The 25467-nt window shown below is 43.2% G+C and overlaps 3 protein-coding genes across 5 annotated transcripts in view; 1 reads left to right on the forward strand and 2 right to left on the reverse strand.

Moving 5' to 3' along the window:
* mtmr10 (myotubularin related protein 10) overlaps positions 1–5215 on the forward strand; it is a 29292-nt gene extending 24077 nt beyond the window's left edge. Inside the window, exons 15-16 of one of the 2 annotated variants that reach the window (XM_020521547.2) lie at positions 542–721; positions 1296–5215. In XM_020521547.2, the coding sequence (XP_020377136.1) occupies positions 542–721; positions 1296–1892 (777 nt within the window). In that variant the 3' untranslated portion in view covers positions 1893–5215. The remainder of the gene's footprint in view (positions 1–541; positions 722–1295) is intronic. The other variant, XM_020521548.2, reaches the window with a different exon arrangement.
* A 338-nt stretch (positions 5216–5553) lies between these two features.
* fan1 (FANCD2 and FANCI associated nuclease 1) lies at positions 5554–19735 on the reverse strand. Of its 2 annotated transcripts, XM_048617073.1 has the most exons (13): positions 19130–19735; positions 16725–16865; positions 16027–16225; positions 13739–13972; positions 13259–13390; positions 12024–12132; positions 8868–8987; positions 8362–8526; positions 7539–7704; positions 7351–7454; positions 6655–6849; positions 6399–6527; positions 5554–6128 (listed from the first exon to the last, which is right to left on the reverse strand). In XM_048617073.1, exons 1-13 carry the CDS (start codon positions 19731–19733, stop codon positions 5991–5993), a joined length of 2436 nt encoding a protein of 811 aa, XP_048473030.1. In that variant the 5' UTR covers positions 19734–19735; the 3' UTR covers positions 5554–5990. The 2 variants fall into 2 exon arrangements, with proteins under 2 accessions (XP_048473030.1, XP_048473031.1); XM_048617074.1 differs by lacking the exon at positions 16725–16865.
* A 410-nt stretch (positions 19736–20145) lies between these two features.
* The window catches only part of mphosph10 (M-phase phosphoprotein 10 (U3 small nucleolar ribonucleoprotein)), a 109027-nt gene continuing 103705 nt past the window's right edge, over positions 20146–25467 (reverse strand). Inside the window, exons 7-11 of the mRNA XM_048617067.1 lie at positions 24144–24281; positions 23118–23228; positions 22183–22290; positions 21580–21810; positions 20146–20442 (exon numbers count right to left, since the gene is read on the reverse strand). Of these exons, the coding sequence (XP_048473024.1) occupies positions 20293–20442; positions 21580–21810; positions 22183–22290; positions 23118–23228; positions 24144–24281 (738 nt within the window). The 3' untranslated portion in view covers positions 20146–20292. The remainder of the gene's footprint in view (positions 20443–21579; positions 21811–22182; positions 22291–23117; positions 23229–24143; positions 24282–25467) is intronic.

Genomic DNA, 25467 nt, shown 5'->3' on the forward strand with positions numbered 1-25467 from the left:
CCCTCTCCTTAAGTTGCTAACAGTTGGGGTGCAGTTTTACCCTCTTTTCAAGTTTGTCTGTAGGGTACAGATTGATTTCTTCTCAAATTGCTGACTGTTGGAGTGCAGTTCCCTTCTCCAGTTGCTGATTGAGTTTCAGTTTCCTTCTCAAGATGCTGACTGTTGGAGTACTGTTTGTACTGTTCTCAAGTTATTGACTGTTGGGGTTCTGTGCCTGTCTCCTGAAATTGCTGACTGTTGGGGGTGCAGTTTGCCTTCTCAACTTGCTAACTGGTGTACGGTTTCTGACCCTCAAATTGCTGACTGGGGTAATTTGACCTCTCCTCTAGTTCCTGATGTTTGGTGTACAGTTCCCTTCCTTCTCTAGTTGCAGATTAATGGAGTAAAGTTTGCCCTGTTCTCCAAGTTCCTGACTGTTGTGGAACAATTCTCTTAAGTTTGTATAATCACTGAACAATATGTACCAAATGACCATATCTATAATGTTATACTGGTGATTTAAGTTTAGTTTAATTTAATTGCGTTCTCCCACTAACTGCAGGACTTTGCCACCAATGGGAACCTGCACTGTGAAGGGAAAGGTGTTGAACTACCCCCTGTCTGGAACTGGTTTCTTCAGTTTACAGCTAAAGATCTGACGCTGTTCAATAATCCTCTGTACATTGGCAAAAGCGTGACTTGTGTGCAAAATGGGACAATCAAATCCTTCAAAAGAGCAAAGGTGAGTGAGCCTGAGATCAGCCACTGTAGCTTGACTATTTGCTTTTAAATATTATCTTGAGATTAATGGATAATTACTGTCAGCTCCATACTGCCCTCTATCTGATAACCAGAGTGGGAGGGGTCTCTATGATGTTGGCAACAAGAGATGGTCCTACCCAACTGTTAGTATAAATATTATCAGATTAGCTTTAGTCCCAAGAACTCAAGTTCCTTCCTCAGTAATGTTTATAGTTGATGTCTGCTAAGAGTGAAAATCATAGGGCCATACTATAGGACAAGGCCAGGGCTGGAATACATGCAAACTGCAGACAAAGTGGGGCCTCGCTTGTGCATTAATGCTTGTAAATTGTAGGAAGGAGAAGACAGTAATGTGCCTTGATTTTAAGGCTTTTAAGGAAGTGAGCTGTGTAGTAACCTCTCGAGATGAAAGCTGCAGAAGGCGATCCTCTGGAAGTATCAGAATATAGTAAGAGATTAGAGGGGCTGACTATGATATTGTTGTCCATCACTGTGCTGTGAATAATGGAGACCGCAGAAGCAGCTTGTTCATCTTACTCCTTATTTCTTACCAGAAGAATTCGTCGTCCTCCATCTATTCAGTATACACGATGAAGAATGGAAAGCTTAGTGACCAGCATGACTTTTTTCCACGCCGAAACTCCATTCAAAGACCAAGCACTGATTTAGTGCAGCTTAATGAGAGCCATGATCGCAATATGGAACGTTACTTCAGGGACTGGTTCTCAAAGTCCTTGGACTTGCATGGTATCATCCTGCCTCATCTCAGCAGTGCACATACCCAGCTCTGGAAGCAGTGTTATTTACGCTGGATCCCTGAGGCACAGATTACCAATGGAGGATTTATCTCTGCATTTCACAAGATCTCGATGTTGGCGGATGACATTGAAACTCTCCAGCAGCGTCTTCGCCAGTATTGGAGTGACCCCTGCCTATCCAGCTTTCCCGACTCTTACAGTCGTAGAATGTATTTCCAGACCAAAGATTTCAGTGAAGCACCTGGGACATTTGACTATTTCTCCTCTTCTTTTCCCTTCTCCCCTGTTGGGAACCTCTGTCGACGAAGCATTTTGGGAACTCCATTAAGCAAATTCTTGCTTACTGCTGCCAAAACTTGGCCTTCTACAGAAACCCTGGCCAACGATGATTGAAGATCCCTGGAGTGGGAAGTGAGGCATTGGCATCCCAGCAAAGGCTAAAAGCTAAACCGAATCAAACTGAACGCTGCTGTCCGACACTGACAAGTAATGGATATGCAAAATAATAGAAATTTGCACAGATTTTTTTAAGAGGGTAAGCACTCGATGTAAATGCATCACAGCTCCAAGAGGGTTTTTGAAACATATTTTATGTTGAAGAAACCTTTGGTGTTTCATCAAAATAATTGCAACCATAAGCTGCCACTCATTGCCTACTTTTTGTTCAAAGTCCTTCTACTGGGTGGTGACAGTGGATTAGACACTGGTGATTTACCTCTGGGACCAGTCTGATGAGCTGAAACTCTGCCAGCAGTATGACCCTGACATATCTTGACGATGTGACAGCAGAAACATTGCACTAATTGTAATCTCACTGGGTGCCTTAAAGTGTTCCTCAGCACTTTTACCTTAATGGCCAACTGTGCCTAAAGAGTTTTTAAAAACTCCAATAATTTTAAGAAACACTTTTCCAGAATAAATTATTTTTTGTACATTTTAAAAAGAGAATTTCTGACCAGCTTTGAATCTGGCTGGCAACAAGGCGAGTATTGGAACCTTGGGGTTGACCATGACCCTATGATGGAGAAATAAGTTCCATTAGTCTGACGGTACTGGCTCTCACTGGGATACAGTTCCTGATGGTGCTGGCTCTCGCACTGTCGTCTCTGGACAAACCACTGGATATAGGTAGACCTTAGCTCTAAGATCATTTCTCTCAGACATTTTTATAATTGATTGTTGGCAGCATATTCCACGTGTCAAATCTGAAACAGTCCCAATTCTGTTGTTAGCTGCCACCCGTATAAAGCAGTTACTGGATGGATGGAGCAGCAGGGAGTGCTAATGCCTGCAACAAGAGAACTGAGGGCTTAGAACTGCCTGATGGTGGGAACTGTAACCTTGTGGTTTGTGTGGGTCAGTAATATACACAGTCTTTTCGGCAAAATTCCTCTCCACTAAGTGCTGGATGTTGTAGTTTTGAACTGTGATTAATTTATATCTAATTCTGTTGTAATCACATAAAGCAGCTATATTTTCTAATGTCACATTGGGGCCGTGTGTGTGGGGAACCTGACATAAGTGTACTGCCATGGCAACTGTCCGTCAGTGCCTGATAGAAACTGTACGTCTAACAATTTGGAGTAGGCTGAAATTCTGAACTCGCAGGAAGTTGGCTAGTTTTTACAACTCCTATGAAGAATGAGGTCACCATAACTCAGTAAAATGCTGCAGAGCTATCAACAGTTTGATCTGAAATGACTTCAGTTTAATTTTAAATTTTGAATTAAGATTCAAAGTGGCCGGACAGTTTTTTTTTGCAGAAGAAAATTTGAGATTAATGGGTGTCTGCATTCGCAGTTACCCTCAGTAAAGATAACGTGAACCTGCCCAATTGTCATTCATCTAAAGATGTGTTATCTACACAAAATGCTAAGTGGGAAAGCTGTAGAATCTGACCTGATAAGACTGTGAGGAAGGAGCTGAAAGCTTATCCTGTATCAATGAGCTGTCACTTCCATATGTCTCCAGTGTGGAATGAATTCTGGATCTTGCAGATTCCCATTGACTACCCTCTAGCTTAAATCGCACAAATTTTACTTTTTTGTTGTGTGGGCGGGGAGAAGGTGGCCCTTGCCATCTTGGCTAGCAGTGCTTTGTTTGAGTTTTGTAATCTAGAGGTAGGGAATTATTAAGAGAACATTAAAGGAAATAAAAAGTGCGATTTATCCTGCAGGTCTGTCGCTTTGGAAGTTTAGTACAAGTTAATGCATTGGGTGAGTTTCAACTTCAGTCTGAAGGGGGCTATTCCGACACATTAACTGTACGTCTGCTTTCAGATGTTTGGTGACTTGCTGTGTATTTCCACAATTTGCACTTTTTCTCTATTGATTTGAATCTGTTTTACACCTACCAGCTTTCAAACTTTGAGCAAGCAGAAACATTGTTGGAAAAATATTTCATCACTGTCTAATGGCTCTTGTAATTCTTCACTGGCTCAGCTGAGCTCTTAACAATAGTGGTTCAGTAGCTAGCGATATTGTGTTACATAGAACTATACAGCACAGGAACAGACCCTTTGGCTAACGGGTGTTGTGCTGAACGTGACACCAAATGAAACTAACCCCTTTGGCCAGCCCTTGGTCCATATCCCTCCATTCCTTGCATATTCATGTGCTTACCTAAAAGTCCTTTAAATGCCCTTCGACTTCTCAAGGATTTCATTCCCAGAATTAAGAACCTAATGATGGAAAACTTCACCACCTCTAATACAGTGGAGCAAAGATTTTCCCCATCTTTCCTGATATCCAGTAGGTAAGCGAGAAAGGCACTGGCCGGGCATTAATGGATGTGCAGGTTTGGACCTGAATGTCTGTCTGAACTTGTTTAACTTTGCCTTCATATTTTAGAAAATAATTCTATTTTTTAAATCCCACTGAGCTATCTTTCTAGTCTGATTGGAGTTTAAATCTAGCGCTGTGCTGTGTTGTGTTCTCTGGTTAGTCTCTTTCCTGGTTGACAAATGATGTAGCTATGCACATTTCCCAGTCTTGTTTTAAATTACAGGCAGGGATACATTATTTGATGTGATTGATTGTATCCTTTGTTTCTAATACAGTCCTATGCATAACATGTCCGATTTGAGCATTCTGTACCAAGAGAGTGTGTATGGGCTCAAGTAACCAGAAATCTGCTCAGTCTAAGTCTTGCCCATATTAAACAGCAAATGCTGCAAAATGGCCAGAAACCCCTCAATGGGGAATGTTAATATTTAAGCTTCTGCAACAAATATAATTTGTTCTTTTACACTTTGAATTAGTGTTTCAGATTCCAGGATCCTGGGTCTTTTAAACAAGGGAATTATTCATGAAGGGTTTGTTTTAGATCAAAGCATTAAAGCTAAAAATTATGGAACCAGAAACTGCACAGATCCTCAGGAAGTAGAATGACTGATTCAAATCCTTTTTGCATTTTAGTAATAGCAAAGGTATCCAATACAGGATCTGTTTCTGTTTTTTTTGCATCAAGAATGGGTTGGAATGTGCAATGTATTGCTTTTTCTTTGCTTGGTTATACCTGTGTTCTGCTATTTATTCAGCACCTGTTTTTTATTTAATTCCAGGTTTAGCAGGTGTTGCTGTCAGCAGGTGCTGGAAGGGGAGGGCTGGGTTTCAGCTGCTATGCACTGTGTGCATTATGTATTTTCCAAACCTGTATTTGTTCATCCTGTGTGCCTCAAATAAAGCAATAAATACTTTGGTGTAAATGTTCCTTAACTTGCTGGGTCACGGTCTGTCATTTTAAAAGATGCAGACTGGTCTCTATAAAAAGAGAACTTTTTGAAAGGAGGAATATAAACTGCTCCACCATTTAGTATGATCTTGGCTGATTAAATACTTCAATGCACCTCATTCTATGAAACTCCAGAGAATACAAGCCCAGTTTGCCTAATCATTGTGGTAATAATACCTTTCTTGGGAAGATTACCAAACTGCATAGTCTTGGTTGAGGTCTAACAGCTCTTATTGTTTACTGCACTAAATCCTCCTGAAGTAGAGAACTTATCTTTTACAAACTTGGAAATAATAAATTAGGTCCACATAAGCTAATCAGATACTAGTGCACAGTATGAAATATTTAATGTATTTTCTAAATGACATTTCCAGAGCTGCTTGTACAAGTATTAAAAGTTGTCAAAGTTACCAGTACAAATGCTGGAAACTAGAAATTAAAAACAAGCTGCTGGAAATACTTAACATGTCTTGCAGCTTCTGTTTTAAGAGAGAAACTATTTCTGTTTCTTCCTAATGTCTCTCTTTTTAATATTGATATTAAAAAGTGAATGTTCTATCCACGAGCAGTTTGGCAACAAGAGTACATGGTGGGGAAGAGGTGGGCTATATTACAGTATCGTACACAGCAACACTAATCAGTGGCTGATACTGTCTATTTCCACCTGCGTGCACCCACACACACTGCAGGGAGGGATGTATCCTCCTCCCAGCTCCTGGGCTGTAGCTTGAATGGGAAGTGGGGCTTGTGCATTTGGCATTAACTAAGCTGGTGGCTCCGTGCTCCGACTGCATTGACATGGCAAACTTCGACATCAGCCCCAAGTCGCTGCAGCTGGTCCAGCCACACCATCTGCTTGTGGGAGAGTTGGTCACTTGGACCTTTCACTTCTGCAAGCTGGAAACCAGAGAAAATTGACAGGTGAAGAGCAATTAAAGCAAGGCAGTCACTTTCAGGTTCAGGTAATAGAAACAGTGTATGTATGTTCTAGTATTGCAACGTATAAACATGTAGGATGCATTTGCATGGGCAAAATCACACTTTTCAGGATCAAAAACAGAAGTTGCTGAAAAAGCTCAGTAGGTCTGGCAGCATCTGTCAAGAAAAAAATCAGAGTTAATGTTTTGGGTCTGGTGACCCTTCCTCAGAACTCTCACTTTTACTCACCTTATACTGGCATCTGTGGCTGTTCCATACAACGAGATCAGGGAGGCCCCCACGGCCATGCCTCAAGTCTTTGGCCAGAATCCTACAAATACCACTTAGGAATGGACCACCCAGACAGCTCACCAGGCTCTAAAAACATCCCATAAACATGTTAAAGGAGACAGTCAATAGTGCTTGTTTTTTTCAATGAAATTGCAACAGAAATAATAGGTGAAGAAACCTGAAACCTTTCATTGTAAATGCAAATGCTGTATACCTGCACCTGCTGAAGTGAGTTGAAGATTTCCCAGTTAACTAATGTGGCATTTATGCCTCTGTAACCATTCCACGCATCAGCAATGAGTGTGCAGAGAGTATCAATGGATGCATTTTCCAGGAAGTCTACCCGTGACTCAATGCATTCCCTCCGTTGCTCATAGAAACAGTCAGTGTAGAGATCCAGAGGGCATGCCTGGACACAAAGACACAATTATTTTTGTATGTAGCAATTTCCAGGCAATAAATTCATTATCCAGTTTGCTTTTTACCATCCTGCTGGTCAAATGGTACTATGACAATCGTGAAAGAAATCAATCTAATTGAGGGGAAATTTGAAGGTATCAAGGTTATGACAGAATTAAATGAGCCAGCCATAATGTTCCTGGTAGCTGACTGCACAGGATCCAGGTGACACTGATTCAAGTTTTGGGCATGAGCTACATGGTGCAATGATGGTCTTTCTCACATCCTCCGTGACTGGTTATGACTTGAACTCACTGTCCTTGAGGATTTAAAAGGGAAACTGGAAAGGCACTTAAGGGAAGTAAACTTGGACGGTTACAGGAAGACTGGGAATTGGACTGAATGGCTTCCTCCTGTACCACAATGTCTAACTTGTTCGAACATGACTTGGTTTTAATAGCAACATCTGACTGAGGAGGGAGCATCTCAACAAGTGTCATTCTACAAATACCTGATAGGGATTTCGGAAAACATCTGGGATTCCAGACAGAAAGATAATGTCCCAGAAGAGCAGTCCAAAGAGTGTTAAGAATGTGGTTCCTTCACCATGTATTCCTGTGAGAGAGAGAAAGTGATAGATCACCACACAGTCGTTGCCCTCAGAAACTCAAAAGTGAGCAGGTTAGGTGCAGTGATTACCCTGATCGAAACCTTGCTGCTGATAGTAGGCCAGAGAAACCTCCTCCACTGAACAGATCACTGTACTGCAAGGTTCCCCTTGGCCCAAACTTGACCCTTCACTGATGTTCTCCATGAGGAATAAAGCATTGCCCATCCCTGGGCATGACCTGGCCTTTATCGTCACCTGGAAAGAAAATTACAATCAACTGGGATTCATTTCCACTGCTCTACTAGCTTAAAATCACTTAAAGGGTTATGCAAGAGTCCTATGGATGAAGAAAACACTGGGATTGAGAGAGATGCACTGGGAAAACAATTACAATTAAGCCTCATCTCAAGAAAGGCAAACAATCAGCCATGGGAGAAAGTAGGAGAATAGGGTTGAGAAAACATATCAGCCATGATCGAATGGTGCAGCAGACTTGCTGGGTCAATGGTCTAATTCTGCTCCTATGTCTTATGGTCTACTACTGTATAGTTCCACTGGAAGTCCTGGTGAAGGGACAGGTGTCCAAGAAACTGGCATTTGTGGTCAAGTATCCAGCTAGTATCAGCGATTTCAGGAGTGGGACTCAGCAGACTGGGGCCAATCCTCTACGAGGGTGGGGGAGGAGGGAGATCTGGATTCCTTGTGAACTGAAGCAGCAGCCATTATTGCATCTTACATTTGAGCGTGAGAGTTTGTCTCTGTTTCGCAGATACCCAGTCAAGCCTTTGCTCACAACTTCATAGGAATAACAGTCAATAAAACAATTTCAACAAAACAAAACCATTCATTTCAGATGAAGACAATGAAAATGGGTTAATAAATTGTGGCTCTGGGTTCCTTAGAAACACTCACATGTGGCACATCCTCTACACTCACGACTGGCAGATCCTGAAGAAGGTGACACCATTTCTTGCAGCTTGGGGAATCACGAATCCGCAGTGCCCGCTGATATAAAGCCAGCCGATGTCCCAAGTGAACCGAGACATCATCCAAACCTTTCCGCAAACAGTGGATTGCCTGGAATCAAAAATCATACGAGCAAGAATCTTTTGTGACAGAATAATCTGAGGAGATTGTCAGTCAGCTGAGTACAAATCAACTTTTACTGCCTATTTAAATCTTCAACATTCCACAACCAGGTTACCTAACCAATTAGTGAACAAACCCTCATTTATTGTGTAGTAAAGCACATCAGAATCAGAGCATTGAGTTCAATTTTCTCCAGTGTATTGAACAGAGATGGATATCTTGTAATGGATCAATTAGAATTGGGATCTGCCTGTCATAGCAATATACTCCTGCGTACAAGGACTTGGCAATGATATCAAACATCATAACTTTAAAACAGTCTTAGTTACTTGATCAGTCTGCTTCAGATGCTGGTGAAGATTTAGACTCAGTCGATTCCACCAATGGCCATGGCTGCCTGGACAATAGATGCTTTGTTCCAAAAGATTTTGCAATTCCTCCACTGCTTCCTGAAAACAGGATTCAAAAACATTCTGGTATCAGCAGCTTCAGTCGCTATATCAGCTTAATTAAACTATACTAAACCAACCAATGCCACTGCTCCCAATTCTGAAGGTCCACACTAGATCCATAGGCCTTGCAGTGAATTTTTCTTTAATTTATTTGTGGGATGTGGGCATCACTGGCTGGCCAACATTTATTGCCTGTCACGAGCTGCCCTTGAAGGTGGTGGTGAGCTGCCTTCTTGAACCGCTGCTGTCCACCTGTTGTGGTTGACCCACAATGCCATCAGGGAGGGAATTCCGGGAATTTTGACGCAGTGACAGCGAAAGAATGACGATATATTTCCAAGTCAGAATGGTGAGCAGCTTGAAGGGGAACTTGCAGGTGTTGGTATTCCCATGTATCTACTGCCCTTGTGCTTCTAAATGGAAGGAGTTATGGGTTTGGAAGGTGCTGTTTGAGGATCTTTGGTGAATTTCTGCTGTGCATCACGTAGATAGTACACACTACTGCTGCTACTGAGCATCAGTGGTGGAGGGAGTGAACGCTTGTGGTTGTGACGCCAACGAAGCAGGCTGCTTTGTCCTGGATGGTGTCAAGCTTCTTGAGTGTTGTTAGAGCTGCACTCATCCAGGCAAGCCATCACATTCCTGACTTGTGCCTTGTAGATGATGGACAGGCTTTGGGAGCAAGGAGGTGAGCTACTCACCACAGTATTCCTAGCCTCTGACCTGCTGTTGTAGCCACTGGTTTATGTGGGGAGTCTAGTCGAGTTTCTGGTCAATGATAACCCCCGGGACGTTAATAGTGGAGGATTCAATATAACCACCACTCCTTGAAATTCAGTGATGGCAACACCATTAAATGTCAAGGGATGGTGGTTAGATCGTCACCAATAAGAGACAGTCATAACCTCGCATTTGTGTGGTGTGAATGTTACTTGCCACTTGTCAGCCCAAGCCTGGACATTGTCTAGATCTTGTTGCATTTGGGCATGGACTGCTTCAGTATCTGAGTCGTTGTAAATGGTGCTGAACATTGTGCAATTCTTTTTTATCAAGATGGCGGCAGAGCAGGACACTCCAGTCGGAACTCCTTTGCTCGCCAGTCCCTATCCCTTCTTTTTTCCTCCTCTTCATAGCCACCCTCCACCTAGAGAGCGGAGCCGAGCAGCGGAGCGAGCACAGGCCAGGTCCCACAGTGGAGTGAGCACCGGCAAAGTAAGTCCAGGATAGAGGACAGCACGTGGAGGCAGCATGACCTTGTGCTCCGGGGCCTGCAGGCACGACTGGAACTTAAGTACTTATGGTCACTTATTATCATTCTAGGCTTTTTAAACTGTTTCAAGCTAATCTATATTTTTTTTACACTGAAAACAACACTTTTTTTTACTCTAAGATTTGTACCAGAGATACCTGTATCTAAGATAGCACCATTCAAGGCAGCCACTGTAAAAACTTTTCATTGTACTCCTATACTGGAGTACACGTGACAATAAGGATATTCTCTTTTCTTTATCAGTGACCATTCTCACTTCAGACCTTAGGACGGACAGAAGGTCATGATGAAGCAGCTGAAGATGGTTGTGACTGGGACACTATCCTGAGGAACTCCTGCAGAGATGTCCTGGAGCTGAAATGACTGACTTCCAACAACCACGAGTGCCAGGCATGACTCCAACTACTGGAGAATTGGCCTCCAACACCACTGATTCCAGTTTTGTTCGGACTCCTTGATGCCGCACTCGGTCAAATGCAGCCTTGACCATCAAGGGCTGTCACTCTCACCTCACCTCTGGAACTAAGCTCTTTTGTCTATGTTTGAAAGAAGGCTGTAATGAGGTCAGGAGCTGAGTGGCCCAGGCAGAACCCAAACTGGGCATTGCTGAACAGGTCATAGAGATGTAAAGCATGGAAACAGACTCTTTGGTCCAATTTGTCTATGCCAACCAAATATCCTAAATTAACCTAGTCTCATTTACCAGCATTTGGCCGATATCCCTCTAAATCCTTCCTATTCATATACCCATCCAGATGCCTTTTAAATGTTGTATTTGTACCAGACTCCACCACTCCATTCCATACACGTACAATCCTCTGCATGAAAATGTTGCTGCTTAGGTCCCTTTTAAATCTTTCCCCTCTCATCTCAAACCTATGCCCGCTAGTTTTGGACTCCGCTACCCTGGGGAAAAGACCTTGGCTATTCACCCTATCCGTGTCCCTCACAATTTTATAAACTTCTATAAAGGTCACCCCTCAGCCTCTGATGCTCCAGGGCAAATAGCCCCAACCTATTCAGCCTCTCCCTATAACTGAAATCCGTCAATATCAGCAACATGCTTGTAAATCTTTTCTAAACTTTTTCAAGTATAACAACATTTTTTTGTAGCAGAGAGACAAGAATTATTCACAGGTTCCAGAAGTGGCCTAACCAAACCTAACCTACAGCTGCAACATGACCTCCCAATTCCTATACTCAATGCACTGACCAATAAAGGCAAGCATACAAAAGGCCTTCTTCACTATCCTGTCTACCTGTGACTGCACTTTCAAGGACCTATGAACTTGCATTCCAAGGTCTCTTTGTTCAGCAACACTTCCCAGGCCCTTCCCATTAAGGGTGCCTGATTTGCCCTACCAAAATGTAGCACCTCACATTAATCTAAATTAAACTCCATCTCCCACTCCTCGACCCATCCGATCAAAGTCCTGTTGTACTCTGAGGTAACCTTCTTGGCTGTTGACTAGCCCACTAATTTTGGTGTCATGCTGAGCAGGTGCTGCTTGATAGCACTGTTGATGACATCTCCCGTCACTTTACTGATGAGCGAGAGTAGACTTGGTTGGGCAGTAATTGGTTGGGTTGAGTTTGTCCTGCTTTTTACGTACAGGACATACCTGGGCAATTTTCCATAATGTCAGGTAGATGCCAGTGTTGTAACTGTATTGGAACAGCTTGGCTGGGGGAGCAGCAATTGCTTGATCGCTGTTCTTAGCACAGAATTACTATGGTCTTATCAAACTTCTGCATTTCCTTACCGCATACATGTGCAGTCGTTGTAAAATTTCAACCCCATGGAATTGGATCCGTGTGTAGACCCAGCCTGCAGTGAAACGTCGCAGGTACACTGGGAGCTGTTGATGAAACCTAAAATTAAGGAACATTTGTCACTTGCTGCTTGATGAAAAAGAAACACTTACCAAAATAAACATTTGAACATTCACAGCTTGACTAAAACACCAAGGTTCAGGACTTTACTTTGTGGTTTGGGTTTCAAACTTCTCAGTTTGCTATTTAGTCAGTTCTCAGTCACTGCAGGACCCTGATTCACAAACAGGTACAGTAGGGAGAAAGAAAATATATATTGGGGCAGAGGGTATGAATATTAATATGACAATGCAGAGGGAGCTTTATACACAATGTGTGTAATGTGTACTGTCCCTGTCCTGGGAGTGTTTGATGGGGACAGCGTAAAGGAGAGAAAGCTTTACTTTCCTTTTAAAAGGTTAGATGGATCTTAACTCTGTACCAAACCTTGTGCTGTCCCTGTCCTGGAGTGTTTGATGGTGACATTGCTGAGAGCTTTAATTTCAGTTAAAAAAAAAAGTAGAAAGAGCATTACTCGATATCTAACCCCATGTTGGCCCTGCCTGGGAGTGTTTTATAGAATCAGCGCAGAGGGAGATTTATTTTCAGTTGAAAAGAGTAAAGGCATTTTTATTTGAAAAGAGTAAAGAGTGCTTTCCTTTTAGTTTAAAAGACTAGAAGGAGCTTTATTCTGTATCTACCCCTTGTCCTGGAACTGTGAGATGTGACATATCTAAATTTCTACTGCTTGCTAGTGATTTTGCACTACATTTGGTTCTCCTTTGCCATATCCTTTCCAAATTCCATACTGAATTCAAAATCTGTACAAACAATGACCTCAGCCCAACTCTAGCTTTGCAATCTCCCCTTCTGTCTCAAGAGACATGTACCTTCACTCTTCAAACTCTGCCCTTTCCTTGGAATGCTGTTTGACCCAATATTTAGTAATTCTCCCAACATATCTCTCACTTTCTCTCCACTTTTTCCATTTCTTGTATCACTGCTCTCCTCCCTGTTGTCCTTGTGAAATACCCCAGGGATATTTATTGAATTAAAGGTCTGCGGGAGGTCGGGGGGGGGAGGTGCAGTGCTAATAAGAAAGGGTATGTTGTTCCCACAAAAGGCTGATATCGCACAAAACTGCAGACTAGGAGGGAGCCCCGTACTGTGCACTCCTGCTCATTACCTGACATCACTGTTGTTCTCCAGCTGGCTCCACTTCTCCCTGGCAGTTTTGTAAATCTGGAGAGCATCACTCCAGAACCCATTGGTCATTGCGGTGATCACCTCGGCCAGAGAATGCACGGCTTCATCATATCTACCAAAGATAGTCAACACACCTATTAGGGAGCAGATGGTACATCTTTGTACACTAAGTCCATGAGGCAGCAAACTGTTAGTCAGAAAACTGTTTATTCAAAGTACAGAGTTAAGTGGCAGTAATTCTACATCAGAAGTCAAAATCACACATTCAGCATAATGCTGTGCAACTGTAGTGGGGAGTTTCACACACCCAAACACCCATTCACTCAACTACATGTTCAACACCTCTACCTATTCCACCTATTATACATAATTGTTCTGGCCACACAGAAGCAAGTCCTAGATCAGGCTAGTATCCCATTAACTGTATGGAAGTTAAAAGTGGATCAAGATGTGGCATCACCTGAGCAGGTCATCTCTGTGTCGGAATATTTTCTTCTTCCTCAGCACAGTGTAATTGGGGAAGGTGACATGACCCATATTAACCAGCAGCACTGTGGACAGCTGATTCTGGCCAGCACTGGCTGCTTCCTCTTCATCTGTGTAGTCCGTCAGATTGAAAAGTAGTAACAGCCGTGAGAACACAGCACGGGCTGGAGTAGCAACTCTCACACAATTTCCGATCATCTTCTTCACCCTGACAACACACATCGTATTAGGTAGGGTTTACTTTTCAGGTACAGAGTCATAGAGTTATACAGCACGTAAAAAGACCCTTCGGTCCAACTCGTTCACGCCAGCCAGACATCCTAATCTGATCTAGTCCCATTTGCCTGCATTTTGCCCATATCACTTTAAACCCTTCCTATTTATATACCCATCCAGATGCCTTTCAAATGTAATTGTATCAGCCTCCACCACTTTCTTTGGCAGCTGCATACATGGACCACCCTGTGTGAAAAAGTTGCCCCTTAGGTCCCTTTAAAGTCTTTCCCCTCTTACCTTAAACCTCTAGTTTTGGACTCCCCTAATCCAGGAAAAAGACCTTGGCTATTTACTCTATCCATATCCCTCATGATTTTATAAACATCTATAAGGTCACCCCTTAGCCTCTGATGCTCCAGGGAAAAAAATACCACAGCTTATTCAGCCTCTCTCTATAGCTCAAACCCTCCAATCTCAGGAATATCCTTGTAAATCTTTTTTGAACCCTTTCAAGTTTAACATCTTTCCTCTAGCAGAGAGACCAGAAAGACCAGAATTGAATGTAGTATTCGAAAAGTGGCCTCACCAATGACTTGTACAAGGACATTTCAGCAACTGGTCTCTGCTTATGCTCCACATCAGCTTTTTCTCACCTCTCTTCACCAACTTTTATCAGTTCGTACTTCCATTCCTTCCTTCCTTTGTGCTTATTCAACTTCTCATTGACTGCACTGACCTTAAAGACCAAAGAAAGCCCATGGGCCCCACGGCGCTGATATAGAACAAGAATAAAGAACAAAGAAAATTACAGTACAGGAACAGGCCCTTCGGCCCTCCAAGCCTGCACGGACATGCTGCCCGTCACAACGAAAACCCCCCTACCCTTCCGGGGACCGTATCCTCCTATTCCTATTCTATTCATGTATTTGTCAAGGTGCCCTTTAAAAGTCAGTATCGTATCTGCTTCCACTACCTCCCCCGGCAGCGAGTTCCAGGCACCCACCACCCGTGTAAAAAAACTTGCCTCGTACATCACCTTTAAATCTTGCCCCTCACACCTTAAACCTACGGTCCCTGGCAACTGACTCTTCCACCCTGGGAAAAAGCTTCTGACTGTCCACACCCTTCATAATCTTGTAGACCTCTATCAGGTCACCCCTCAACCTCCGTTGTTCCAGTGAGAAAAACCCAAGTTTCTCCAACCTCTCCTCATTGCTAATGCCCTCTGTACCAGGCAACATCCTGGTAAATCTTTTCTGTATCCTCTCCAAAGCCACCACATCCTTCTGTTAGTGTGGCGACCAGAATTGAACACAATATTCCAAAGGTGGCTGAACTAAGGTTGTATAAAGCTGCAACATTACCTGCCAATTTTTAAACTCAATGCCCTGGCCGATGAAGGCAAGCGTGCCGTATGCCTTGTTGACAACCTTCTCCACCTGCATTGCCACTTTGTGACCTGTATACCTGTACACCCAGATCCCTCTGCCTATCACTATTCTTAAGGGTTCTGCCATTTACTGTATATTTTCCATCTGGATTAGACCTTCCAAAATGCATTATCTCACATTTTTCTGGATTAAACTCCATCTGCCATCTCTCTGCTCAAGTCACCAACCAGCTGTATCCTCTGATGGTCCTCATCACTATCTGCAATTCCACCAACCTTTGTGTCATCCGCAAACTTACTCATCAAACCAGTTACATTTTCCTCCAAATCATTTATATATATTACAAACAGCAAAGGTCCCAACACTGATCCCTAACATTACCATCAGTTATCACGTACCCCCTCCCCACCCATTACCTGTCAGGAGTCTGCACACTGTCCTAGTCCAAGACCCTTCCACAAGTAGAAATCTTGCCTTTGTCCTCCTCTACAACCCAAATCCCTCAACCTCCTGGACCTGATTCCCTTTATCACTACTTTACCCTCACCTGGAGCAGAGACAACCCCATCCTATTGTTCTTGCCTACCCCCTCCTCACTGGGGCATGACCTCCACTCTGCAGCTGGTACAAAGTTAAATGGTGCCTTTTGAAAGACCTGTTGAGGAGGGCGAGGCCAGGACTCGATGGCTTCTGACTGCAGCTGAAGATCGATTGTTGCTTGGACAAACGTAGCAGAGACCCCAGTATTTCTGCCCTCTGACCCTGGGGTCGCAGATGGAAGTTTCTTGCCAATAATTTGAGTTCAGGAGCAGACAGCAGGTTCAGGGCCTCTGAGACATTGCACAAATCTGACTCTAGGAGGATGAAAAGTGCACAGTCAGCATATAACACACAGGATGGTGTGGGCCAGGAATGCCTGGATAGCAGGGGATAAATGTTGGGTAATGGGTCTGTAAGGACGGTACAGTCACTGCCTCTCCCAGGACCCTGAGCCTACCTCAAGCTGAATATTTACTGTGGTGACATCATGGGTTTCAGATATTATGGCACAGCATCTGAAAAACAGCAAAAAGCCCCATGGCTTCACTGGAGAGTGGCAGAGGTTAGTAACAGGTCAAATAAAGGAGCAGTGAATGGAAGAAATTTACCAGCAGTTGAGTTTTCAGAAGGTTTAACAGGTGCAGGGGAGAAAATTCTAGAAAGTCTGAAGATGGTGGCCAAATGAAAGGGCGAGGGTCAAAACATGCTAAAGTCGTGGAGATGGAAGACGATTCTACATTCAGTAACACAGCTATCTTCAAATTGCTGATTAAAACCTACCCTCCCTTTGGGAGCCCATAGGGTTAGGGTTACCTGTCAGTAACAAGCCTACAAGCCTCAGTTCCTCAATGATGGGGGTCAGATCTGAACCAATTTCAGGATAATTCAGTTTAGTCACTTTCAACCAGTTCAGCTTCCGTTGAAAGAGTCGCATGTAGAGCTTTTGGCCAGTAACTGTGGATAAGATGGAATACCCAGTTAGTAGAACAAATGCATCAGATAATAAACATCAGCATGAATTTAGAAGCTTGTTAAAGGCACATGGAAGTCTTAGTTTTACACCTTTGATACCTCCATTCTTAACCATTCAACTGCATTCCTTCCAGAATTGTGACAATGCAGAAGGAAACCATTCAGCCCATTGTGTCTGAACCGGCTGTTCAAATGAAGATCATTGACATGAGATAATCTCCTGCTTTCTCCCCCCCTTCTCTCGCACACTATTCCTTTCCAAATAATCATTCAATGTCCTCCTGAATGCATCGATTGAACCTGCCTCCACCACACTTCCAAGCAGTCCATTCTAACTACTCCCATCGGTTTGAAAACCTGTATCAGACCCCCTCTTAGCCTCCTCTCTCGTGTCATCTGCAAACTTTGAAACTGTCCCCTGCAAACCAAGATCCAGATCATCAACACATATCAGAAAAACTAGTGGTGCGCTCCACTATAAATCTTCCACCAACCTGAAAATATCCATTGATCATTATTCTCTGTCTCCTGTCACTCAGTCAATGTTGTACCCACATTACCACCATCTCTTTTATTCCACGAGCTATAACTTTCCTCACAGGGCTGTTATATGGCACCATATCACTGCTTATGGAAGTCCATGTATATCACATCAACAACATCACCCTTGAGCTTTTTCCATTATCTCTTCATCTTGCAAGCTAGTCAAACATGATTTCCCCTAATCAAGCTACCTTTTTCCATGTGATTACAAACTCCTGAATAATTTGTTCGAAAAGCGTTCCTAACACCAAATTTAAACTAACTGGTCTGTAATTCCTGGGCTTATCCTTATACCTTTGTTGAACAGGGCCATAAGTTGGTAATTTTCCAGCTTCTGGCACTTCCTGACTCCAGGCTAGACTGACAGATTGCAGGGGCACTGGCCACAATTTCCACTCTCACTTAGCTCACTGGTGTACAAAGTCTCCCAGTCAATGCCTTGATTTTAAAAATTGCACCCTTGTTTTTAAAGCCCAGTGTGGTTTTGCCCCTCCCTATCTCATAAGCCTCTCCAGTCTCACAACCCTTTGACGTCTGCCGTCTTGGAATTCTGGAAACTTGTACATTCCCAATCATAATCTGTCCATCACTAACAGCTGTGCCTTGAGGTACTTAGGCCCCAAGCTCTGGAGTTCCCTCCCTATGCCCCATTTTCCTACATTAAAACATTCCTAAACTCCAAGGTCACCTGAGCTAATAATTCAAAGGGCTTTAGTTTCTACTTTGTTTCAATGTTCATTTGTAGTATTTTTGGATGTCTCATTATGATGAAGGTGTTATATAATTTGTTGAAGAGGCAAGTGCTTGACATAAAATATTTATAAAATACTGGTTAGATCTCAAACACAGTAATATATCCATACTTTCGGCTGTTGGAAATCACAGAATCTCTACAGTATGGACACAGGCCATGCAACACATCCAGTCCACACTCATGGTCCAAGAAGCATCCCACCCAATCCCCTGTAGCCTTGCATTGCCTATGGTTAATGCACCTAACCTACATATCCCTGGAAACTGTGTGCCATTTAGCATCGCCAATCTACCTAATCTACTCTTTGGAGTGGGGAGAAAACTGGAGCACCCGGACGAAACCCACGCAGACACAGGGAGAATGTGCAAACTCCGCACAGACAGTGGCCCAAGGGTGGAATCAAACCTGGTAATAGTGCTAACCACTGAGCCGCCCACAGGACACAGAGAAACTACAACTAGACTGATAGCAGGGATGAGGGATTTAATAGAGGTGTTCAGACTTTAAAATGAAACAAATCAGGTTGGTAACTAGACGTTAGAGATTTAATGTTCCGGGCGGCTGAAGAATCATAGAATCCCTACAGCGTGGAAAGACTGAGTTATGTGATTGGATCTAATTCAGACACAACAATCAAGATCCTATGGCTATGGAGTGGTGCTAAGGGAAGTTAACGTTCGTAGTTCTCCTAAAAGAAAAGCGGCAAGTGGGTCTCCTCTCAAATCCCAAAGAATTCGAGGCGAAGTAAATTCCTCCACCCTCACATGAGACAGACTCCAGCTCCATTCATACAAAAATTCATTCATTGCGCCTTTGGAGACCTCATTGCGCCGCCTGGTCTGGATCAATCAGTGCTCTGCACTGCGATACTGAGGCCAACAGCAGCTGCCTGAATGGACTTGGCCACAATTTTCTGCCGGGTCAGCGCCCCTGGCCGCTGTCTAATCACCTGAGAGTTTCTGGAATGTTCCCAGCCAGTGGTCATCGGCTTCATTGAAAAGTTCTTTATCTTCACTCTCCAGAACCGTTTCCATCACCAGCAAGAAATTCCTCAAGTAATATGGGAGCGGGGGCCTACCCTCCTCCAGGATTAATCCGTCCCCCTGAGCCAGGGCCGCTCCTTCCCCCAGGGCCGCTCCATTCCCCGGCGCCGCTCCTTCCCCCTGGGCCGCTCCATTCGCCGGCGCCGCTCCTTCCCCCTGGGCCGCTCCATTCGCCGGCGCCGCTCCTTCCCCCTGGGCCGGGGCCGCTCCTTCCCCTTGGGCCGGAGCCGCTCCGTCCCCGGGCGCCGCTCCTTCCCCTTGGGCCGGGGCCGCTCCGTCCCCGGGCGCCGCTCTTTCCCCTTGGGCCGGGGCCGCTCTCCGATGCCGCCTCGAGAGTTTGCATGGAATGCCGCCGCTATTGCCCTCAGCACTCCGGAGAGCTACTTGCGCTTTAGGCGCTGTACACCCCGGGGCAGGGGCCGTGGCCTGAATACATCCCCGGGCCAAAGAGTCTCTTCGCGCCCGCAGCGAGAGGCGGGAGCACGGCCTCTTCGGGAGAGGAGACAACATGACCGCCGATGGCTCCGCCCCCAGAGGGACAACCAATCATTGTCCAACCTCCGCCGACAAACCAACCAATCACAGGTTAGTCCCGGCGTCGACCAATCAAGTCTCAGGAATTGATCCCGCCCACTACCCACACATGGTCCAGGAATGGGATCCCAACGGCATTTGTCAAGCGATCCAGCAGCAAAACCAAATGAGAAGTAGGCGTTTGCATTGGATTGAATAGGGGGCCAATTAATTTTGTGCAGCGTGAGATGTTTACATTTTGTTAGAATTTTTTTTTGCTTTGACACTTTGAACCGCTGCGCCCACCAAAGTATTATCCACCGTATGAAAACTATTACCTTATGATACAGGTGAATAGCTAATGTTAACAAGTGCCTGATCTCTCAAAGGTAACACCCTCCATACAACATAGAGAAAAGTCGGTATTTTATTTGGAAACAGTCATGTTTTAAATTAAAGATATTGGATTAAAGTTTTTGGAATGCTCTTATATACAATTATAAGTAGGTACAGGATACAGGTAAGTAACAATACAAAGGAGCTGAAGGGCCCAGAATTAAAGTTTCAGCTTGCTTGCTGATAGAGCTCTCTGTTTGTTTTGCTTCTTGGCTCCCATCTTGGCTCCTCTCAGCTCAGCTTTCACTTGATCTTGTAACTGGGAGAAAAAGGCCTTTGACGACCGCAGAGTTTTGTCTTTGCCTTCATCCTTTTAATAGTTAAAAACAAAACAGAAGTAGAAGTTCACTTTATTATAGAAACGTTAGCTTTCGAACCACCCTGCCCCCCCTCACCCCGGGAATTACACAGGAAATCAAAGGCAAGGAGATTACAGAATTTTCCACATACTGCTTCATATAAAATCTACTACAGTAAACAGAAGGCTTCTTTTTTGGGTATCAATGCCTCAGGCAGTATCAAAAGGAGAGACTTTACCAAAGTAGATAAAATGGTAAATGATCATTAAGTGATAGGATATATACAAAAATGAGCAAGTACTGCAAAGAGGTATGATAAGTGAATTGAACCAAGCATTAGAGGGAATGTTGGAAATACAAGTCAGAAAGGATAGGATAGGCTTACAATTCAGATTGCCTGTACACAATGACCCGACTATAAATGTGATGGTGAAAGAACTGCTGTGTATTTTCTGACAAGCACTTCTTTGAATTTTGAGTAGGAATTGATACAAATTAAATGACATGAATCAGGAGAATGCTGGAGAAACTTAGAAGGTTTGGTAGCGTAAAATAGAATTAATGTTTCAAATCTAGTATAATGCAGTTTCCCCAGCATTTTATCAAGTATATTTCAGATTTCCAGCATCCACAGTATTTTGCTTTTATTCTAATGGGGATAGTGTTTGAAATTTTGATGCAGTACATGGAAGGAAGCTGGTCCAAACATTTTGTAAAGGAAACACTTGCTGTGAATAGGAATAATGGAACTCATGGAGATTATATTACCACATGGAGCAATCATTGAAATGAAATAAAACATGGTAACATTAATTTAATCTCTGCATCTCTCATTCATTGACAGACATTAAACAGTCTCATTACACCATATAAAAACCAAAAGAACTGTGGATGCTGTAAGTCAAACAAAAACAGAAGTTGTTGGATAAGCCCAGCAGGTCTGGCAGCATCTGTGAAGAGAAATCAGAGTTAATGTTTCAGGACCAATGACTAGTTCTGAGAAAGGGTCACTGGACCTGAAACGTTAACTCTTGATTTCTCTTCACAGATGCTGATAGACCTACTGAGCTTTTCCAGCAACTTCTGTTTTTGAGTCTGATTACACTGCTGCCTGCACCAGATGTTAATCAATCAATGACAGTGGTTACCTTCAACAATGTTGCCTTTCCTTCCTGGGTCAATTTTCTCAATGTTTCAGCATTCTTTTCCTTCACTTGCTCATTACTCAGCTTCACATTCAGCTTCGCCAGCACTTTCTGATGTGCTTCCTTTTCCTTCAGTCGGAGACGCTTCAGTTTCTTTTTCTTCCTTCTGTCTCGTTTCTTGTCTGTTGCTGTCTTTTCTGTGGCTCCCTGGAGCTTTCCAGCTCGGCCCTTCTCCTGCAATTATTAGCCCGGTCAGCACAAAAATAAACCAGTGTTCATACAAGACAGACTCTACAGACTCCCGTCATCACACCATCTCTCCCACTACAGTCTCACTGATACTGTGATTCTGCAGCACAGCCAATCAAATGTATTGAATCTGAACTATGAATAGCTTTGTGGTCAGCACAATCAAGATCCCATTCTTATCTGTGGAATCACTAACATAGCCGGTAGCAGAGGTCCAAGCTTGAGTTCACCTCTAAAAACAAAACTGTAGAGGCTGATGTTGCAACTCTTCCCCAACAGTTATCAGTTAAAAAGGATTGGGCAAAGTGGGACTCAGTGCCATTTGGCTTTATATTATCTTCCTCTTTCATCTCTTACCTTGATTTCTTCTGGTGCTAGCAAAGTAGCATCACTAGCATTCACTGGTGCTACCTCCTCCATACAGATAGATGGCAGGTTAGAGACCACCTTCACTTCAGGCACGGGCTGGCAAAAGAAAACAGGTGTTAAAAGCTGACCCCAATCACTGGGACAGTTCAAACATCCTATTCTCCCACCCCCACTGACAACTAAGAGGACATAGTTCAATAGTTAGTGTGAGTTGCACATTGCATGGTGAGTGACTTATCCTCTGGATGTGGCAGGTACTGATTTTTGCACCACACAAAGAACTGAGTCAGACCGCTGTGGGGTGGTGTAAACCTGCCCCTATGACAAATCAGACGATCTAGATAGCAAGTGCAGTCAATTACACAAATCACAAGATTTACATGTTGAATGAAAGTGAGTGGTTGAATTGTAGACATTTATTTTTCAGCGTTTGAATCCAAACCTTTCAATTCTACCTCAGCACTGAGGGGAGTATGTGCTTATTTTACCAGTTCTGTTTGACAGTTTTCTCTCGTTAACACTTGAAATTAGCATGCAATAGTATCTCAGGAATTGCTTGCATGCTTCCACATCCAGTGATCATTCTTACTGTGTGAGCCTCAAATCGAGGGATATCCAACCCTGTATTCCAGCAGGGGTCAGAGCAGATGATGTGGGGGCTGAAGCACATTGTGGTTCACCTTTGGTTTCACCTAGCTGGAATTAGCTAAATCAACACAGTATAGAAATGCAGCTGATCTGATTGCTCCAGCAGCCAGCCTGCTCCAGTGTAGTGAAAGTCATATTATCAAATAATGCATCAGGGGAAATGACCATCCAGTGGGTGCTGATGTAGTCTGGGAGTAGACAACGGCCATACACTTACAGTGATACAATCATGCAGATCATGCTTGTCTCTAATTTTCACTGTTTCTTTTACTCACTGGTTTGGGTGCGAACTGGAAATTTGAGAGTGCATCCAGTTTAAGGAAAAGGGAATCCATCAGCTTCTGGATCTCAGCATGCTGCACATCTTCCTCCACTTCAGATGTTTGCTGCAATTGCAAGAGTTTAATTAAAAATCTGACATGTTTACAGCCATGTGACAACTATGTAATCTCACACACCAATATGGCCTTAACCTGTGATCTCACAGTTTACTCACAAGGTGCTGTCACTGGAGGAGAGTTCCTTATGGTTCTGATTTCTCACTGGGATACAGTTCCTGAAGGTGATGGCTCTCACTGGGATACAGTGCTGAGTCTCACCGGGAGAGCAGTTCCTGACTCTCCCTGGGAGGAATCAGTACCTGAAGGCGTTGACTTTCACAGGGGACAGCTTCATTGGAATCATTCTGGTGTTACACACACATGAATATTTAGGTGTGTGATACCAATCAGGAAGTTTTTTTCCTTTATTCTTTCATAGGATCGGGGTATCACTGGCAATTCCACAGTTGTTGCCCATCTCTCACTGCACTTGAACTGAGCAGCTTCCTGACCATTTTAGAAGCATTGCCACAGGTCTGAGGTCACATTTAGGCCAAGCCACGTAAGGATGGCGGATTTCCCTCCCTAAACAACATGAGAGAGCCAGAATGGGATGTTATAAAAATCCATGACAATTGTCTTGATCACCATAACTGAGACTATCTTTATACCTCAAACTAATTAACGTGAATTGCACAAGTTTCTGTCATGAACCCATATCCCCAGGTTATTAGTCTGGATTTACTGATTACTTGTCTAATGACATTACTGTTATGCCATTGTTTCCCCTAAGTGAGTGTTGCCAGAGTATTAATAGTGCTCGGCATCAACACTGAGCCAGATACTCTGCCCTGTTTCATGGTTTCCTGTTATTATTCCTGTTATTCCTATATTAAAAGCCACAGCACAAACAATGTCTTCTTCAAACCCAATTAACTCCACTGACTTTTAGTGTGTTTTGTGATTATCTAAGATTATTACCTGAGTTTGCTTTAGATATTCTTGCTCATAAACTTCAGCCAAGCTCAGTTTGCTTTTCTCATGGTCCAAGGTGAGTCTCTTTTTATATTCAAAGGCCTCTTCTTTTGGTCTTTCCTTACGTACAACATCATCCCAAGCCTGTAACACATGGTACATGATGCTTACCCATTGATAACTGATCGCTGTACATTAAATGGCTGCCAATTAAGAACTTATAAAAGAAAATGGTGCAGAGAACCAGACCAATTACCCCATGGCTGTAAACCATTCAGAAACAACGTTGTGGAAAATTGATTGTTTGAAGGAGACTAAATATATCAATTCCAAACATTCACCTCATCAATCCTGGTTGAAGCAGAAAATGCTGAACATGCATATCAACCCACAAAGCAAGTGGGAATGAACATTTGGGAAGGGAACCTCTTGCCACGGCTCCAGGTCCTGTCAAACTGGTCTGTTTGCAGACGATAGTCCTTCCTTCACGCCCCTCATTGGCCAACTGGTCCCCAATACGTGTTCTAAGATTTTGACATTTCTGATTGGCGGACAGCTATTTTATCCCTGAACATACAGGCTTCTCTCTAGACGGATTTTCTGCAGTTGCATTTTCCTTTGTTCTTGCCTCATCTTTAACTATAGCAATGGTGTTAAATTATTAAATCAAATGTCAACCATGTGACAAAACATTTCCTTTCCAACAATGATGACAAATGTCCTCCATTGTGAAACATTGTACTGATGCTTAGTTTAATGTCATGGGCTCACCTTTGATCTTCTGACCAATGAAATCATTTGATTTGTACTGGCCTCTGCTATCCTATTTATCATTTTGAACAGCTCTATGAACATCCCCTCCATCTCTCTGCTCTTACTTATGAAATAAAACAGCATGTTTTGAATCTAATTACATAAACATGCCTCCCAGATCCCAGGATGAGAAACATCTATTTTCCCTAGGGCAACTGCAGCATTTAAAGCATACATTTCATAATAAATTTTACATATATAAAAAACATTAATCCCACTTCAAAAACTCCACTTCCATTTTTAAAATTTTATTAATTTTTTTTCTATTATTATTTGCATTTTTAGTTTGTATTTTCCACTTTGTTCTACTTTCAGTTAACCTATTTTCCTATGTTTTATGTTTGTTTTAACAAGAACTCCAGTGGGTGAAACATAAATACATCATTCTTGGCAATGCACAAGCTCCCCGTGCAATTAGGCACCAATATGCACAGTTAGAATGTTCCAATCTATTAGTTGCTAGACACACCAGGCTATATGGCACAAACCACTGGCTCTAACTTCACAGATATTTGCC

Source organism: Rhincodon typus, chromosome 36 (assembly GCF_021869965.1).
Source record: "Rhincodon typus isolate 14 chromosome 36, sRhiTyp1.1, whole genome shotgun sequence".
NCBI lineage: Eukaryota > Metazoa > Chordata > Chondrichthyes > Orectolobiformes > Rhincodontidae > Rhincodon > Rhincodon typus.